This window comes from Podarcis melisellensis, assembly GCF_964234715.1.
Source record: "Podarcis melisellensis genome assembly, chromosome: 7".
NCBI classification, from domain to species: Eukaryota; Metazoa; Chordata; class Lepidosauria; order Squamata; family Lacertidae; genus Podarcis; species Podarcis melisellensis.
The window spans coordinates 25,095,784-25,113,764 of NC_138539.1; the positions used below are offsets into that span (position 1 = coordinate 25,095,784).

Consider the following 17,981-nt stretch of genomic DNA (forward strand, 5'->3'; position numbering starts at 1 on the left):
TCCCAGAAAGTAAGCTAGTCCCAGCTCCCAATTAAAGCAAAAATGCAAAGCTCTCTGGTTGCAGGTGGCGAGGTTCCTTTCTTGTCTGTGTGCAGGAACTCATGCACACTGGTGTTGCGGCAAAAAGACTTAACAAGGGACATTTACATGCTGGTGCTACATATGGTAGGGTTACTGCTGGCTTGTTTCCTTCCAAGATATGAGAGAAGAGCCTTGGTGGATAAGCCCAATGGGCCACCTAGGCTGGCATTCTGTTCTCACCGTGGCCAACCAGTTGATTTTACAAAAGGAAAAAGAATTCAAAAGGAAAAGAGAACAAAGCAAGACCAGGGTATATATACCTGCACTCATACTTCCTCCAAAGGTCAACGCAGTGGAAAGGGCTGTAACAGGGCTGGCTGCTACAAGAGCTGGAATGGCAACCTATGGTGATGCCCTGCTGTTCCACAATGAAGCTGTATTCAGTGCTTTTGCCATCCACAAGAAGAGGCTGGCCGTTCAGGCGGACATCCCTCATACAGCCTGCAGGGGGCACCAGAAGGAAGAGAGGCTTAAGTGAGCTTTGTTGCAAATGGTCCTCCTTTAACTGGAGTGTAGTGCAACATCAGAAGTGGTGAAAGTGCATTGCACCGATGTTCAGTGAACCCTGGATGTCGCTCAAGTCAGGAGCATCATGCTGGCGCAGCGATGCAGGAAACTGCTAGTCTTGCCAAGTACAGCAGAGTGCAAAGCTGTCCCATTAACAAATGGGCGGAGACAATGAGAACCACTTCCCCATGCACCATCTTGAAAGGTTATTCCATTGCTATTGAACAAGCAGTAAAAGTGCAACACCTATTACCTGTTACAATTGCATTCCATTGATACAACACTGAAAAAGCCACAGCTATGGGGAGAAATGATGATGATGATGATAAATATTTTTTAAATGAATGGCTTCCTAGGAGTTATCCTAGGATGGCATGGCATTTTCAGTGGGGGCCCCAGACATGGAAGAAGTGGGTGGTGCAAATTCTCATAAGCTGCCTCTGATCTTCTTAGATATGCTGTACAAACCAGAACTGGTAGTACTGTTAAATTAGTGGGCCCATTTCTGCTAGTTTTGCCAAGTACATTTCTTGGGGCCCTGGGAAATGCCCAGTGCTGCTACCCTCTGGAGGAAGTTCTGAGCTGCACATCCTTAGTGGTTCTACAAAGGACATGAGCATTTTTTACTGGTTTTCAAATTTTCCGAGTCCATCAGACACACCACCTACCTTGGAAATCGCTTTCTGAACCGTTAGCAAGGCGGTTTCCGAGCACAATGCTTGCCAAATTCATTTCAAACTGTCCGCTCGATCCCAGAATGGCCAAAGTCTCATGATCGCCTCCACCATCATTGATACGCAAATAAAATTCATTGTGATACCGCTGTAAGGCTAGTTCAACCCACTGACCGTTGTCTATGTGCACAGTGCTTAACTGAAGCGTGTGGTCTTTGTCTCCCAAATTGAAGCTCACACCAAAATGTCCACCAATTACCTGCATGGAGACATGAGAAGCATGGTATTGATATATAATTTTATAGAAGACGCATACAGCATACTTAAAAGATCTGAGTGTTTAATGGGAGCAAACTGTTGTTCTTTGCAGTGGGAAAAGTGCTTTGCTCCAATTAAGTTTTTATAAGATTAAAGAAACTTTTCAGAAAATGCAGCTTTTTAACTGGGAACCCATTTAACTGGGAAATGAAAAGAAAAATAATTGTGTTGTGTCTAGTCACAGGAGAAAACAGCTGTGGAATTATGGAATATGAAAAAGCAACTTTCTTCGTTAAGTATCTGGGATGGTCATGTATGCAGTTTGTGCTTGAAAGATGGATGCTGGCTGCAGCCAGAATCTCAATAGCTGGACAGCTCAGCTGGTTAGAGCACGGTGGTGACTGAAGCCAAGGTTGCAGGTTCAATCCCCATAAGGAACAGCTGCATATTCCTGTGGGGCTGGACTAGATGATCCTCAGGATCCCTTCCAATGCTATGATTCTATGAAAGGTAGAAAACACTGAAGGCCATACAGTTAACACGTTGTTATAGAAGTATCCATTTCAGAGAGGATTACCCACAATTTAAAGGTCTCCAATGGGTCAAAAGACCCAGATTGTTTTTATGCTTTATTTCTTGCCCTTTTGGAACGGATGCAAATTGTTCTCTACCTGCACTGATGAGGGAAATCTGGTTTGTCTTTTCCTTAACATCAATGTATGATGTGACACTTACTTTTACTTAATTTTATTTTCCGCTCCTGTAATTGCTGGTTTGTTGTTGTTTTTTAAAAATTAAAATAAAAGTGTTCATGGAAAAACAGTGGATTAATTGTTTACCTCCACTCTAATGTATCCGCTTCCATCCGAAGATGCCATACTGAGAAGGGTGCAGAAGGACATCCTTGTGCGTACTGCAAGTTGGACACGTGTGTGGAATGCATTAAACAGCGTTTTCAGTTCATAGTGAATCCAACTATCCTTTCCAAAAGTCCATTCTGGAAGAGCTAAATGTGAAAGGGCAGACAAAGGTCATACTGTGTAATGATTTGGACTTTCCCACCTCCCTTTTACTTCCTAAGTGTCTAGTATGAATTTATATTTTATTAAAATCAAAGAGTCTTTATTAGGGCACAAGGTTTTGTGGACCACAGCCAACTACATTGCTGCAGGAAGGTGTTCTACTAAGCTGGCAGGCATAAACACAACACATTTAATGACTAAGAATATTAGCATGCATTTTATTTTGGTTAGGGACAAAAATGAACCTAGTACTCAGCACCTCCATGCTCCATTTACCGTAGATTCCGGCGTATTAGGCGACTGGGCGTATTAGACAACCCCCCCAAATTGGCAGCTGCAATTTGGGGGTTCGTCTTATAAGCCCACTTTTTCTCCCGACACGGAGCCCACAGCAGCGGAGTCTAAGACGACCCCCGACTTTTTAACCTCTTTTCCGAGGTTAAAAAGTTGTCTTATACGCCAGAATCTACGGTACCAAAAGTCCCTATTCCTTGTTATAGAAGCAGAATAGATTATGCAGCACTTAAATAAAAAATACACAAAATTAGGGGTGGGAGCATGGTGCAAAATGCACTCCTAATGGAAAAACTAACAAATCCGTCTCATTAAAATCAAAACCGAAACCAACTCTACTCCGTGATGAGTCCACTGCCTTGTTGCCAGAGTCTTTTCCTTGGGATTACTGAGATTTCCCCCACAATGCAAACCGAACCTTTGTCACATCTTGCTCCTGTGTAGCCGGTGAAACAGTCACAGTTAAAAGAGCCCCAGTCGCCAATGCATTTGCCATGGGTACCACAGGAAGACACACCAGCTTTCTGGCACAGCCCGTCAGTCAGAGAGCAGCCTGGTGCACTGTTCAAGGACTCTGCAGGATGCTCTAAATTGTATACCTACAGAAAAATAGATAAGCAAGAAGAATAACGGTAAGCAACTGCAGGTAGAATGGGATGGCAGGGAGCTGGGGAAGAATGTGCGATGCCTTGACGGTCTTACCTGGCTATCGAGGACAACATTCCGGATGCAGCCAACAAACCCTCTGAAATGCTTTTGTGACGTATGGTAGGGCTGGGCCTTCTTCACTCCGCCCAGCTGGAGAGGCTGGTGAACGTTGAGAAATCTACCAACAGCAAGAGAATTAGAAAGGTAGAAAGCAAAAAAGCAAAACACACCCCACAGTTCTAATAAACCTACAGCCAACCTAGATAAGAATATCTGCTAGCCTTTGAGGAAGGGAAGAAGAAGAAGAAGAAGAAGAGGAGGAGGAGGAGGAGGAGGAGGAGGAGGAGGAGGAGGAGGAGGAGGAGGAGTTTGGATTTGATTTCCCGTTTTATCACTACCCGAAGGAGTCTCAAAGCGGCTAACATTCTCCTTTCCCTTCCTCCCCCACAACAAACACTCTGTGAGATGAGTGGGGCTGAAAGACTTCAAGGAAGTGTGACTAGCCCAAAGTCACCCAGCAGCTGCATGTGGAGGAGTGGAGACGCAAACCCAGTTCACCAAATTACGAGTCTACTGCTCTTAACCACTACACCACACTGGCTCTCAGTGTGGAACACAGGAAGATGCCCTATACTGAGTCAGACCGCTGGTTCACCTAGCTGCCAACACTGACAGGCAGCAGCTCTTCATGGATTCAGACTATGGCTGTATACACACCATGCATTTAAAGCACATGGCTCCCCCCAAAGGATCCTTGGAACGGTAGCTAAACTAAGAACCCAAGACAGAAGGCAGGTTGTTGACAACTGAACAGTATGATGACTGAAGTGGCCCAAAGAATCAAAGGTTATCTTTAAACAAGTCACTAACCTGCATGTCTTGCAGCGTAATGAAATTTGTTGACTTAGCCCACGACCCTACCAATTCAAATTGGCCTAAATCAATTAACCAACCTAAACTCAAGTTGATTGATCTACCAGTCAAAGCTTATACTTCCAGTATTTTACCTCTCACTTCCTGGAGTCTCGGAAGAAACTTTGCAGGCAGAATTATCTGCCCTCGATACTCCCTGCAGGGCACCGGCGCTGTTCATAACAGAGACATTTACGCAGTGGTCCAAGATCAGCTGTACTTTCTAAAGTGGAAAAGATATTTATGTTGACTCAGATTGGAGCTGGAGTGCTGGAGAGTCCTCTCCCCTGCCCCCCTGTGCCAATTCCCCAACCAAATTATTCCACCTGAGAGAAAAATGCATCTACCCATGTAGCATCTAATCACAAATCTAATTTCCTCCCTTCGTTACTCTACAAATGTGACTTCCTTTCAGGATAAACTAACATTAAAAAAAATATGCTATGCTCAAATAAAGATTGAGTGTGAAAGCTCAAAAACTTCTAGAGTCTTTTTGGGGTACACTTTACACTTGCCTTTCCATCGTTGATTATGTTTATGTTATGCCAGCGCCGATCAGCGACGTTGACTTTCTCCGACAGCTGCAGAAGCAGTGCCCCCGAGCCATGGCTCAAAGTTAGCAATGGAACGCCCTCCGAGAGCTCTGTTTAATGAAAGAGAAAAGCATATTGGGTGGTTTTCTTCCTTGAGAATTATGATTCTGTATTTCCTTGTTGACATGCACTTCTTTTGTACCATCTAAGACAGGCATCCCCAAACTCGGCCCTCCAGATGTCTTGGGACTACAACTCCCATCATCCCTAGCTTACAGGACCAGTGGTCAGGGATGATGGAAATTGTAGTCCCAAAAACATCTGGAGGGCCGAGTTTGGGCATGCCTGATCTAAGACTACAAGAACTCACATTACCTTCATGCAGGAGGAGCTTGCCCAGTGGAAGAAGAGTTGGCCACAGCAACAGCCTCCCAAGGAGAAGCGTCACTGTCGCTTACCAGGTGTGGTGGAAATGGGATGTGACTTAGAGGATGCACCAGCAGAACTGCTCAGGTGGCTCCACCAGTGCATCCGTGCAGCCCTGACCTTGCTGCTGCCTTGCCCTACCTAGAAGTAGCAGCGATGCTACTGCAGGGAGGCTATTCCTGTGGCTGCACCCCACCAGTCAAGCCGCTCCTGGCTTTGCATACCCTCAGCTGGGATAGCTCAGTTGGTAGAGAATGAGACTTTTAATCTCACATGTCATGAGTTTGAGCCCCACGTTGGGCAAAAGCACTGCGGGGGCTTGGACTAGATGGCCCTTCTATGATTCCAGTATAAATACAGTTGGAAGAGCAATATACCTTAGGTGTACAGAGCAAAATGAGAAATAATAATAATAATAAGCTTATTATTTATATCCCGCCCAACTGACTGGGTTGTCCCAGCCATTCTAGGCAGCCTCCAACAGAATAAAACACGGCAAACAAATATCAAACATTAAAAACTTCCCCATGCAGGGCTGCTTTCAGATGTCTTCAGAAAGTTGTGTAGCTGTTTATCTCCTTGACATCTGGTGGGAGGGTGTTCCACAGGGCGGGTGCCGCTACCAAGAAGGGCCTCTGCCTTGTTCCTTTTAAACTTCACTTCTCACAGTGAGGGAACCGCCAGAAGGCCCTTGGAGCTGGACCTCAGTGTCTGTACTGTTATAGTCCAGAGGCCTTTCGAATCACTTCCACTGCTCTACCCATTTTGCCTCTGGCCCTACCCATCACTAGCATGTGGCCCTGAGGGAATGCCGGGGGGGATGGTTCCCAACCCCTGCTTTATGATCCAGTAGTACAGAAGGAGAGAAACAGAAATCTTTCACCTAAGGCAATGAAATCCTCTGCTTCCCCCGGCTTCAGGCGTGTCATGGGCCCGTTGTAAAGCAGAAGTCCATTGGCTGCTTCGGTAATGAAATCCAGCGAGATACGGCTCTGAAAGCAAGGCTTGAGGGTCGGGAACCAGGCATATCCGTGTCCTCGGAAGGTGTGCTGTGTCTGCTGGCATTCAGGCCCATGGAAAGCCATGGGGCACTTGCAGCTGCAGAAATAAACTGACGTGTTATTCCTGCCCTTCTCTCTACCCCTAGGCCGGCAGGCATTGCAAGTCAGAGAGCATAGCAGCTACCCTTTGCCACCGGAAGAATGGTTTCTAGGACTCATCTTATTCTTCCTGATAGTTGTTTAAACTGATTTTAGTTTATTATTTGTACATTACTTAACCCGCCTCGAGATCTTCTGGTTAAGGGCAGGCAACAACCCCCCCCCCCTTTTTCAAGATTATTGTTAGTAGTAGTAACGTACAGATGGAGTTTCTTCACACAGCACATAGTTAAACTATGTAACTCACTCCAGCAGGAGGCAGTGAGGGCCACTAAGATGGGTGGCTTGGCTAATGAGCAGGGGTGATGGGAGTTGTAGTCCAGTGACATTTAGAGGGCCACAGGTTCCCCACCTTGGGTTATGGTGTCAGATGAGGGCAGGGAAGAATTCTCCTCAGCCGTTAAGCTCAATGGATGACCCTGAAATAGCCATTATTTCTCAGAATTATCTACTTCAGTGTGTTGTTGTGAGGATTAAAAATTACGGGGAGGGGGGGGACTATGTACACTGCCTTGAGTTCCTCAGAAGGAAGGTGGTATATATCTCCTACATACACACACTAAACCTAACAAAACAAAATTCTTCTAAATTCTTTAGTATAAGTGTATCTAAAGGGCCTAATGGACATCCACAAATAAAGAAATGGGGAAGTTCACTGTACAGTGAGAAGTACTTAAGAGATGGCAGACAATGTTTCAGGAGGAGAAAGGAGACAAAAACCCAAAACATTTTTTGCAGGGGAATAATTTCCTTTCAGATATAATGGGTCCACTTCTATTCATTGGTTGTAGGAAAGAGTTGATCGGAGAGGCAAGAGGAGCTATCCTTAAGCTTGAAACCATAGAGATTTAACTTCAAAGCCCAACATTGCCATCTTGTGTCTTGGAAAAATATGACAGCTATGAAGCCATTCCAGAAACATGTCTGGGGTCAAAGATGTATAATTCTGCAAAACCTGGGATTCTCCCAAGCTTCAAGATACTTCCCTCTTGTGTGCAGGTGGTGGTGTTTCAGCTACATTAGAATTGGTTATTAGCATATAAGGTGACTCGAGTATATAATCTGCGAATGGTATTTCCTTTACTGTGCTTTTAGTTGGAATTTTTGTAATCCGCCTTGAACATTTCTTCACTATAAAGCCTCTTGAGACTTGCCCTGTCTCTAAGGGCGGGTCACCAGGTCATTTTGTGTCAACAGCACCCACATTTTCCACACTTGATGTCAGGAGCGGGAAGTTTGTGAGGCAAACCTTCAAGCTATGACAGCAACGGAAGGAGGGGGAGCCCATTCTTCCTTTGCAGCTGTTCAAATCGCATAGCTTTATATGATGTCAAGTGACTGGCAGCTGAGTGGCCCCACCCGCCTGTCAAAAGAGGCCTGCAGAGGGTTGGCTACTTTCGAATCTGGAGCACTACCCTGATCCAGTTCCCCAACCCCACATAAAGGTTGGCACTTTTTAAAAACAACAACACAACTCAATCATAAGCCAATCTACTAACCTGTAGCCCAGGTCTGTGTCTGTACAGGTGCCACCATTAAAGCATGGATTGATCCGGTAGGAGGAACAAGAATGGTGCTTTCTCTCCCGAGCTTCGCAAGTACACTGGGCACTGCTCAGTACTGTAATGGAGGCCAGCAAAACATTTCCGGAAGAAGTAATCGTGGGAAGAGCACTGAATTCATTTTTGCTGGTGCATCCGGCGCTATGAGAACAGTTTTCAGTTGCGCACTCGTCTATGCCAACTTGTGTGATGCTGATATTCAGGATGGTTTCCAGCTGTTGTGGGTTAGATCTAGTTTTCAGCATTTTGTTTTTTTTAAAGGAACCCCAAATGCACAAGAGAGCTAGACTAAAAACACCTCTTTGAAGACTCTACAGGTGCCTTCACAAATGATACCTTTTGGGCTCTGCTGCAGTTGTCTCATAGCAAGCAGTGCCAAGCAACGTATTTATTCTTAAAAAGTCTGGACTGAATTAGATTAAACCCAATGTTCTGTTTAGTCTTAAGCTAGTGGAGCTTTCAGCAACCCTGGTACCCTCCAGATGTTTTGGACAACAACTGCCATCAGCTCTCCTCCAATGACCCACTGGACCCACCCTGTAAAGTCTCCTTCAGCCAGCTCTAAGAAGCCAAGATGGGAAAGGGGGCAGGTTAATGGCCTTGCTTCTCCAAGCAGCTTCCCCACTCCAATAACTGAAACTGTCCGTTCACTGGGCAAGCTATAACTGTGATGTCCAGCTCTGTGTGACTCTGAGCCATTTTGTCCCTCAGGAATTTTTTATTTCTTATTGCATTTAGAAATCTGTAGAATCGTTACAGCAGGCTTCAGAGGACGTAAGAGCAACACTCTCTTGGCCACATGGCAAGAGTCCACTCACCACTTGGAAAAGTTTTGCTGGATGGCTTTTCCTGCTATCATTGCCCGACGGTAAGAATGGTGATACAGTCATACCTTGGAAGTCGAATGCTTTACGACTCGAACCTTTTGACTCCCAAACACTGCAAACCCGGAAGTGAGTGTTCCAGTTTGCGAACGTTCTTTGGAACCCGAACGTCCAACGTGGGTTCTGCAGCTTCTGATTGGCTGCAGGAGTTTCCTGCAGCCAATCGGAAGCCGCACCTTGGTTTCTGAACGTTTTGGAAGCTGAACAGACTTCCGGAACGGATTCCATTCGACTTCCGAGGTACGACTGTATATCCTCAGGTTCAAACTGGGATTTACACTACCTGTGCTCCAGCTGCCGCTGCCCCCTCCCCCTCTCCATTTATTTATTTATTTTGCCTGCACACCACCAGGTGTTTAGGAAACCATCAGATTCCACCAGTCCCCACAGGTGGGCCATCTCAACAGGTCCACTCCCCCTGCAGAGTGGAGTTCTTTGGGGGAAAGACTATCTTCAAACCTGTTTGATCATGAAGTAGCTGCCGTGTGTTTCCCATGCAAAATTGCACTCTCAAAATCTGGAATAAAATTTAGAAGGAAATCCACAAAGATTCCATCAGATAGGTTCTGTAGAGACTTCATTAAAAATGTTGCCTAGAATTGCAAGTTGTTGGGGGTGGGGGGGAATGACAAACAAACACCACTTACCCGTGCTTTGGACACAGCAACATTTCCGTTAAGTTTTTCTGCTTTGTAATAGGGTGATCCATGAATTGCAAACCATACATCTACTCCTTGTGTTTTGCCTGGGCTGTTCAAGACACTGAAGATGTGGACATTTTCAAGTTGGGCTGGTATGATTTCTGAAAAAAGCTTCTTCATTTGGTTGTACTTACTTTCACTCTCAGATGACTGATATATAAAATCCTCTGCAGTGATATCTGTAAATATATATATATATATATATACACACACACGCAAATTTCCAAGCCTGACACTGAAGCAACGGTGAAATAAAAACATTCAGGCATCTCCTCTCTAAAAGGCAAGACCACTTCCAGAAAGTTCATAGGAATTCATCCCTTGAAAATTTATCCAATCTCACACCTAAACCTTAATTTTTTTAAACACATACTACTTTACCAACATCTTGGTATTCCATGGTTACCGGTGGCCTCTACCAAGGGACAAGACGTGTTGCAGGAAACCTTGGGCTATTAAACTGACCTGAAATCCTGGTTTTGGGGGATGCCATGACTAGGTATGGGGGAGATATTTGATTCAGTTCATATGTAAAGGTGGACATGCCAAATTTTGCACGCACAGAAAAAAATTCACGACCTGAAACATAGCCATCGTTTGAAATTCACACTTCTCTGAATTTTGCAATGCAGCTTTCTAGCCAAGTGATGAATACAAAAATGCATAAACAGGGTAATGTTTGCATTAAAATGCACTCTTATTAGGTAAACTGCTTTGCAGTTTAGACAAAATTGCATACAAACACAAGTATAGAAAAATGTACCCTAAAATGCTGGTGAATTTTTGTAAGAAAGTTTTATTAAAAAGGAGTGGCAGACCGATTTGAAAATGAGAATGGAAAAAATTGGAACTTGACAGAAATCATAATTGACAGTGTTTCCCATCACTAGTCATGGCAGCATTTGAGGGTGCAGACCGCTCTTCTCCTACTGATACTGGGGGCCAGTTGAGTTAGCTTGTGCTGGAATCCAACCAGGGAAGGTTGCTGACAGTGAGCAATCACTTTCTGTCTTCTATACCAGGGATGCAAAAGCGTCCTTTGAAGCAACATGCCTGCATTAGCTACTTCAAAGAGGCTTTTGCAAAGGCTTTACAACAGCTGCTCCACTCCAGTTTGTTTGAATGGGTTTGTAAAACTGCTCCCTGAAGCAGCCTTCTTTGCTCTTTAAACATCACTGCAGCAATGTTTACAGGAGAGGGACACCCCTTCAGAGAGCAGCAGCTTTGCAGATGCCCTCTCTTCTGCTGCTGCGCAAAGTTAGAGGGGGGACCTGCACTTCAAACTGCAGGCTCTTTTCCTCTCCCTTTTCACAAGATGGCAGCGACCAGGGTGGGGGAGGAAGGTAGTAAATAAAGCCTTCAATTCCCCATCCGCACGCTTCTCCCTTAAACACATGTGGAGGTTTGAAAGAGAAGCATAAAGGGGGATTTAACTGAAACCCCTTTGTAAACATCCCAGGAAAGCCAAATGGTTCACCTTAAAGTCTCGACAAACAAGGTTTCAAGGGAAAGCATCACTGATGCCACTATGTCAGGTGGTCCAGAGGTCCAGCCCGCCTTGTCAACATTGGCCCGCCAGAGTTGGGGTTGATAAAGACTATGCGCTCCAGCCAGAAAAGGTTCCCCACCCCTGTCCTAGAATATCACTCTCCTGGGCCCTGGGTCAACAACCTTCCACCAAGAGAACAATGATACCCTCATGAACCTGTTACATTGCAACCTTTGATACCCCTGGTCATGAGTCCTTAGTGACTCAGTCGCAGGCCTTGGTGGGCATTCAGGAGTCTCAACAATGCTAACTGACCTCCAGAAGATGCTTACAATTCATCTTTTACCTCTTATTCGGATAGATCCTGCATTGTGGGCAGCTTCTTCCTTGATTTCTTTCACAACCACCCTTACAGTGGAGACCACATCAGGCCAGATGCCATCTGTAACTTTCACTCTTATGTCATACGTTCCTGAAGGAGTTCCTTCTTTGATACTTAGTAAGCCAGAATTGTCATTCAGGATAAAATACCTGAGAGGAGAGGAAGAAACCATTCATGGTATCACCCGATCAAATTGTGGCTAGAGCACTAAAGTCCAAAGTTCGAGATTGGTTACATTACCGTCAGATAAATGAGACATTTAAACAGGATAGGAAAATAGGATTTCAGAAGGAGAGGTCAAAGTTAGAAACAGAACTGTTAGAACCCAATACTAAAAACTTGTCTAGGATGTATAACTTGCTGTTGAAATGGAATACACAGGATGAAACGGTGAAATCAGCTATGATTAAATGGGTACAGGATATCGGTCATGACATTATGTTTGCTGACTGGGAACAGTTATGGACCACTGGTGTTAAGTTCACGGCATGTAATGCCTTAAAAGAAAACATAATGAAAATGATTTACAGGTGGTACATGACCCCAGTCAAGCTTGCAAAAATTTACCATTTGCCCAATAACAAATGCTGGAAATGTAATGAGGCTGAAGGTACCTTTTACCACCTTTGGTGGACCTGCCCAAAGATTAAAGCCTTTTGGGAAATGATCTACAATGAAATTAAGAAAGTCCTTAAATGGACTTTTTCTAAGAAACCTGAGGCTTTTCTCCTGGGCATGGTTGGCCAAATGGTGCCAAAAAAGGATAGGACTTTCTTTATGTATGCAACTACAGCAGCAAGAATTCTTCTGGCAAAGTATTGGAAGATGCAAGAACTACCTACTCTGGAAGAATGGCAGACAAAGGTGATAGACTTTATGGGATTGGCAGAGATGACCGGCAGAATCCGCGACCAGGGGAAAGAGACGGTGGAAGAGGATTGGAAGAAATTCAAAATATATCTTAAAAATTGTTGTAAAATTGAGGAACGTTAGGATGTCAAGGGGTAAGAAGTAGAGAATTACAGCTGTAACTAACAAACTTAAGGAAATTTAATGAAAAGGAAGTTAATTAGATGAACTGACTAAAGGGTTGCTAAAGAACTTTGGAATAAGGATGCAGCGAAAGGGAGGTATGGGGAAGTCGATATATGTTTAATGTTGTGTATGTTTTTGTTTTGTGATGTGTTTGTTTTTTATTATGTGTTTGAAAAACCAATAAAAATTTTATAAAAAAACAACAACAAATTGTGGCTAGAGCTCTCTGTTGACTTAAGTGGTGTATAAATTTTATTAAATGAAATAACAACAAATGCTTGTTGTCACATCATCTGCTTGATTTTCATTGCTGTGTTGGCTCATTGCATTTCATGTGAATTTACCCTCTGGTAAATTTATCTGCTCCCCAGTATAATTGGTTATGCTCACCTGTTGATCCTTAAAATAAATTTGTCCAGGAGCAGTAAGTGAGAAAAGGTGGCACTCACACACCTGAACTCCTGGCCAGCGAAGTTACTGCCCTCCTGGAGGGAAAGGAACTAAGCAACCTGTGCTCTGCGGGCTCAGTGGAAAAGCCAATCCAGCATTCCTGCTGATGTGTCTGCACAGTGTCAACCACCTCACTGCTCCCCCCCCCCCACTTCTCAGTGAGTGGCAGCACCTCTGCTTCTGGGCAGCGGCACACCACCTTTTGGGGACTCCTGCCCTTCCCAAATCACCTTGAAGTATGAAATTTGCATATTAGTGCACTGCAAAAACACACATCATCTCTTAAGGACTTTCCTTCTAAAGAAACCAAACCTGTGGCCCATACTTGCACCCCTGAAATCTCTCATAGTTTGAAGTCTGGGGTGCACATAATATTAATTTTTTAATAGGTAGATTACATTGTCTTGTGCAAATTGCCCCATAAGTGAAGCATAGGGCCCAGCAATTTATATCTAGAAATCTCAATAGTCTTAATAATGATAGCCGAAAATGTTTTCCTATGTCCACCTTTGCCAACACTTTTAGGCCTACAGACACAATTAGATTTTTGGGCAAGTGGGCACTATGCCTTTGGTTACTCCCCTACCTTAGCAACCTATCTTTAAAACAAAACAAAACCCAGAAATCAAGTGTGCATACATTTCACATTTCTAAGAGCTGGGTAAAAGTCAGATTCAGCAGAATCCATCTGGGCCTTGAAAACACATAGAGCTGAAAGAGGAAGTGGGGAAGAGAGTCCCCTCCTCCAACTTCCTTCTTCAGCTCTATGTTGTTCTTAAGGTAGAAAAAGGAAACCACTCTTAGCACCTTAAGACAAAGGGGGTAATGTGTGCGTTTGTGTGGGTGCTCAGATGTATCAACCACCATGTTGGCAACCCTGATTTAGTATGATGTGTGAATGCAGCCCATGTGTTCTGTGAAGCTATACTGCATTAGTTTTCAGAACAGCTACCCGTTTCTGATACTCGACTCTCTCATTAAGAGAGAGCTATTTTCAAAAACATAAAAACTTGACATTTACCTGGGTGCTTTCCCTTCAAAGTGATACGTCTTGTGGTCCCAGTCATCGTTGTCTGGGGCATGAATCTGACCCAGTACAGTTGTGGGTAGGATACCTTTAAAAAAAGAGAAGAAAAATGGGAAAAAAGAAGAAAATCTACTACTTACGTAAATGTAAGAAGGCATTCTGCATGTGTAAAAAAATACTATTCATTTTATTCTCCTATCATGTGTACTTTTCAACTATTCTGGAAGTATGTTGTGCTGCTGAGATATCAGTGCAAGATATCAACACCTGCAAGCTGACACACACCTAGGCTGTATGCCTACGAAAACAAAATTTGGGGCAAGAAAACTCTTGTTCCAAGGTGAACCAAGGAAAGTCATGTTTAGTGAATTGAGACAATCAAGAAAAAAATTTTTTTAAGTGAAGGGAATGTCTCAGAAAAGGAAATACGGAGACTCAGAAACCAGCCAGGTAAGGATCATGGGAACTATGCCAAGCTCACCAATCACCAAAATTCTTGTTCAGGCCCCTATGCCACCTGAAGCTTGGACCTAACAATTCCTAGGGAAGAGCAGAGGGACCTGCTTTATGCCTAGTCGGACCACTGCTCTCACTATTCTCTACACTGACTCACCATTGCTCTCCACAATTTCAGACAACAGAAGTCTTTCTCAGCCCTACCTGAAGATGCCAGGGATTGTACCTATGACCTTCTGCATGCAATGCATGAGCTCAACCACTGAGGAATGATCCATGCACTGGGGGGGGGGGGGATGTGCCAGTTCCAGCCCCTGTCCCCCCCCCCCATGTAAAGTCCTCTCCCCATCTGGAGTGGCTTTTCAGAAGTTGTAGCATGCTCTGCAGCTGGTGGGGGAAATCAACAAAATACCCTGCAACTTCAAAGTGCTTTCCACACATGGATCATTGGTCCCATATCAGGATTTCAGCATGCACTAGAATTAGATCTGTGAAGCAGCCCAGATCCTTCTCTCCTCTAACTCTTGTGGGCCAAATGTGACAGTCAATCAAATTTGACCTGTCAGTCACTTGACAAGACAGTTATGCCAGGTGATGGGGCAATCTTGCAAAGAGCATGGTGTATTGAAACACCACCCATCAGCCAATTATCACACATGATGTAAGGTGTAAAGGGAGGTGGGTGTGGGTTAAGGGAAAACATCCTCATGGGCCAAATTGGGACCTAATTAGACCCATGAGCAGAAGGTTCCCCAAGCCTGGTTTGCACTCATTCACACTTCTCTTAAAAAGAAGGGCTAAACATAATGCTTTTTAGTAAGGATAGATAGGCAGAATGCCAAACAGCACAGCAGGTGCCAGTCTCTGCTTGCATAACAGCCTGATGGACGTGACAATCACTACTGCCATGTGATTTAAGGGGAAGATTGATGGTAGTAGGCAAGCTGTTGGGCATTCGCCAGAACAGACTTTGGAAGACACTGCACGAAGGAACACATTCAACTCACCCGTCTTTCTTTAGTACTATTTTTACTCCTTCCCCCAAATGCACCCAAATTTATAACACATAAATCTTTGGGAAGAATGCATCAACGTAAAGCCAATTGGAGATGTAAAGTTGGGAGGGGATTCACCAAGAACACCTCTGTATGCATCTTAATGTTCACCCAAGGTGTTCTGAAACTGAACAGGGAATGCAGGTTATAAGAATGCAGAATACAGGCATGACCATAGATAGCTTCGTGGCAAGTCACATGCTCTGCATGAAGAAGGTCTCATGTTCCACCCCTGGCATCAGAGTTTCTGGGGTTTTTTGTATTTTTTAAGGATCAGCTGGTGGGAAAAATGAGCCTGAGACCCTGCAGAGCTGCTGCCAGTTTGAGTAGACAATACCAAGGTAGATGTACAAAACATGACCTGGAATAAGGCAGTCTCCTTTAAGCATGCAAGCCAGCTTCATCACCATCAGCTTACCGTTGTAGCTGTAGATGAGGCACTCCATGAAGCCAGCAGCATGAGGGTGGTCATTTCGGTCTCCAATATTCACAGTTAATGTGTTGGTTGAGCTCATGGGAGGGTTCCCGCTGTCAGCAATGAGAATCCGCAATTCAAATACCTTGTGCACCTCCCTGTCAAATGTGTGCAGTGCAGTTAGCATTGCACTCCCGTTGCTGAAGTCCTGCAAATTAAAATAAGTCACGCTGCCAAAGTCGCTCAGTAAGTGAAAGGAGAAAGGCGCCCCGTTTACTGGGCTGTCCCTGTCCTTAGCGTACAAAAGCGTTGAGGTATCGTTCATCTGGACAATCTGAGGAGAAGGAGTGTTTTCCCAAACTACTGGGTTGTACTGCGCCTCAAACTCGGGTCCGTTGTCGTTTACATCCTGAAGAGCCACGAGGACTGTGGCACTGCCGCTCAAAGGAGGCTGTCCCATATCTGTAGCGATGACCACGAGTTGGTACTGTGCCACAGTTTCATAATCCAGAAGACCTGCCACAAGGACCCAGCCATCAGTAGCCACAGAGAACTTCCCATTTGGGTCCGACTTATTTAGCAGGCGGTAAGAGAACCGTCCATTCAGCCCGGAATCTAAATCGACAGCAATAACCTGGACCACTTTAGTTCCAAGGGGGACGTCTTCAGCCAGACCTGCTACCTCATAGAATTGTGGGTAAAACAGAGGAGCGTGGTCATTGGAGTCCTCCACATAGATGACACAGTGAGCTATGCTGGAAAAAGCCAGGTCCTCTGCTTTTACGGTCAAGTTAAACACCCTCTCGTGGGGTTTCTCGAAATCTATCCGCTTCCTCAGTCGAATTATACCGCGTTTGTCTGCTTTGTCCGTCTCAATAAAGAATTTGTGGTCCTCATCTCCACCTACGATGCTGAAAGCCACCACAGCGTTTTCTCCTTCATCCCCATCAGTAGCTGACACCACAGCAACTTCAGCGCTGAGGCTTGCGCCCTCGGAGACAAAGGCCGTGTAGATCTTTTGCGTGAAGGTTGGCGTGTGGTCATTTACGTCAGTGACCAAAATAGTGGCAGTCCCTGTTCCAGTCAGGCCTCCTCCATCTTTCGCCTCAACCACCACCAGGTACCGGTCTTCTTTCTCCCTGTCTAAGGATCCCAACACAGTGTAGATGGTGCCAGTAGCTGGGTTAACTGAGAACAGGTTGAGGTTAATCTCGTTTTGGACGTTCTGAATAATACTGTAGGTTAACATGGCATTCTTCCCAGCTCTGGGGTCATCAAGGTCTACCGCCGACATCTCCATGACGGTGGAGTCAGCGGGGGCGTCTTCTGGAATTTGCCCCATAAAGCAACCGTCCGAGGCACAAAGGAAAAGAGGCGGGTTGTCGTTCGCGTCCGTCACTTCAATGATGACATCAGCGAAGCCTGTTAGACCCTCCCCATCCTCATCTGTAGCAAGAACAAGGAAGCGCCACACGGACCGTTTTTCCCGGTCCAGCTTCTCATTTGCAGTGATCTCGCCTGTGTACTCACTGATAGTGAACTCCGCTTGGGCACCCTGACCGTGCAATGAGTAGCGAAGGGCACTCTGGTCAGCTTCCTGATCGGGATCAGTTGCAGAAACCTGAAAGCAAGCACAAAGGTTAAGCACCAAACACCTAAACTTTGGAATTCCCTTCCTATGGAGGCCATCTTAGTGCCTCCCCACGAGTGGTTTTCTGACAACAGATACATTATTTAGAAAGGTTTTTAGCCATCAAGCTCACCTGGGGGGTTTTCCTGCTGCTTTTAACTGGCTGTTTCATTGATCTGGGTTTTTTAAAAACCTTGTCTTGTACATCGGTTTATATTTGACGATGTTTGTTTTATGTTATACTTTGTTTGTTCTTAATCACTTTGCACACTATTATCTGGATAGGCAATGCATACATTGAAATAATAAAAATAAAAGCCCAAACATGATAGCTGTATTGCAACCAGCTGAGATCACTATGGAGTCTGGTAGAAACCCAA

At 44.8% G+C, this 17,981-nt stretch overlaps 1 protein-coding gene across 7 annotated transcripts in view; it reads right to left on the reverse strand.

Annotated features, from left to right (window-relative positions):
* LOC309374604 (neural-cadherin-like) overlaps positions 1–17,981 on the reverse strand; it is a 55,682-nt gene that overhangs the window by 7,073 nt on the left and 30,628 nt on the right. For all 7 annotated transcript variants that reach the window (XR_014170644.1, XM_081919674.1, XM_081919675.1 and 4 more), the window contains exons 18-30: positions 15,975–17,592; positions 14,040–14,133; positions 11,498–11,682; positions 9,609–9,841; positions 8,015–8,292; positions 6,239–6,453; positions 4,912–5,039; positions 4,492–4,619; positions 3,539–3,662; positions 3,255–3,435; positions 2,360–2,526; positions 1,257–1,521; positions 342–522 (exon numbers count right to left, since the gene is read on the reverse strand). Coding sequence is in view for 6 of the 7 variants with exons in the window: in XM_081919674.1 (XP_081775800.1) it covers positions 342–522; positions 1,257–1,521; positions 2,360–2,526; positions 3,255–3,435; positions 3,539–3,662; positions 4,492–4,619; positions 4,912–5,039; positions 6,239–6,453; positions 8,015–8,292; positions 9,609–9,841; positions 11,498–11,682; positions 14,040–14,133; positions 15,975–17,592 (3,797 nt within the window). In the remaining variant the exon portion in view is untranslated. The remainder of the gene's footprint in view (positions 1–341; positions 523–1,256; positions 1,522–2,359; positions 2,527–3,254; positions 3,436–3,538; positions 3,663–4,491; positions 4,620–4,911; positions 5,040–6,238; positions 6,454–8,014; positions 8,293–9,608; positions 9,842–11,497; positions 11,683–14,039; positions 14,134–15,974; positions 17,593–17,981) is intronic.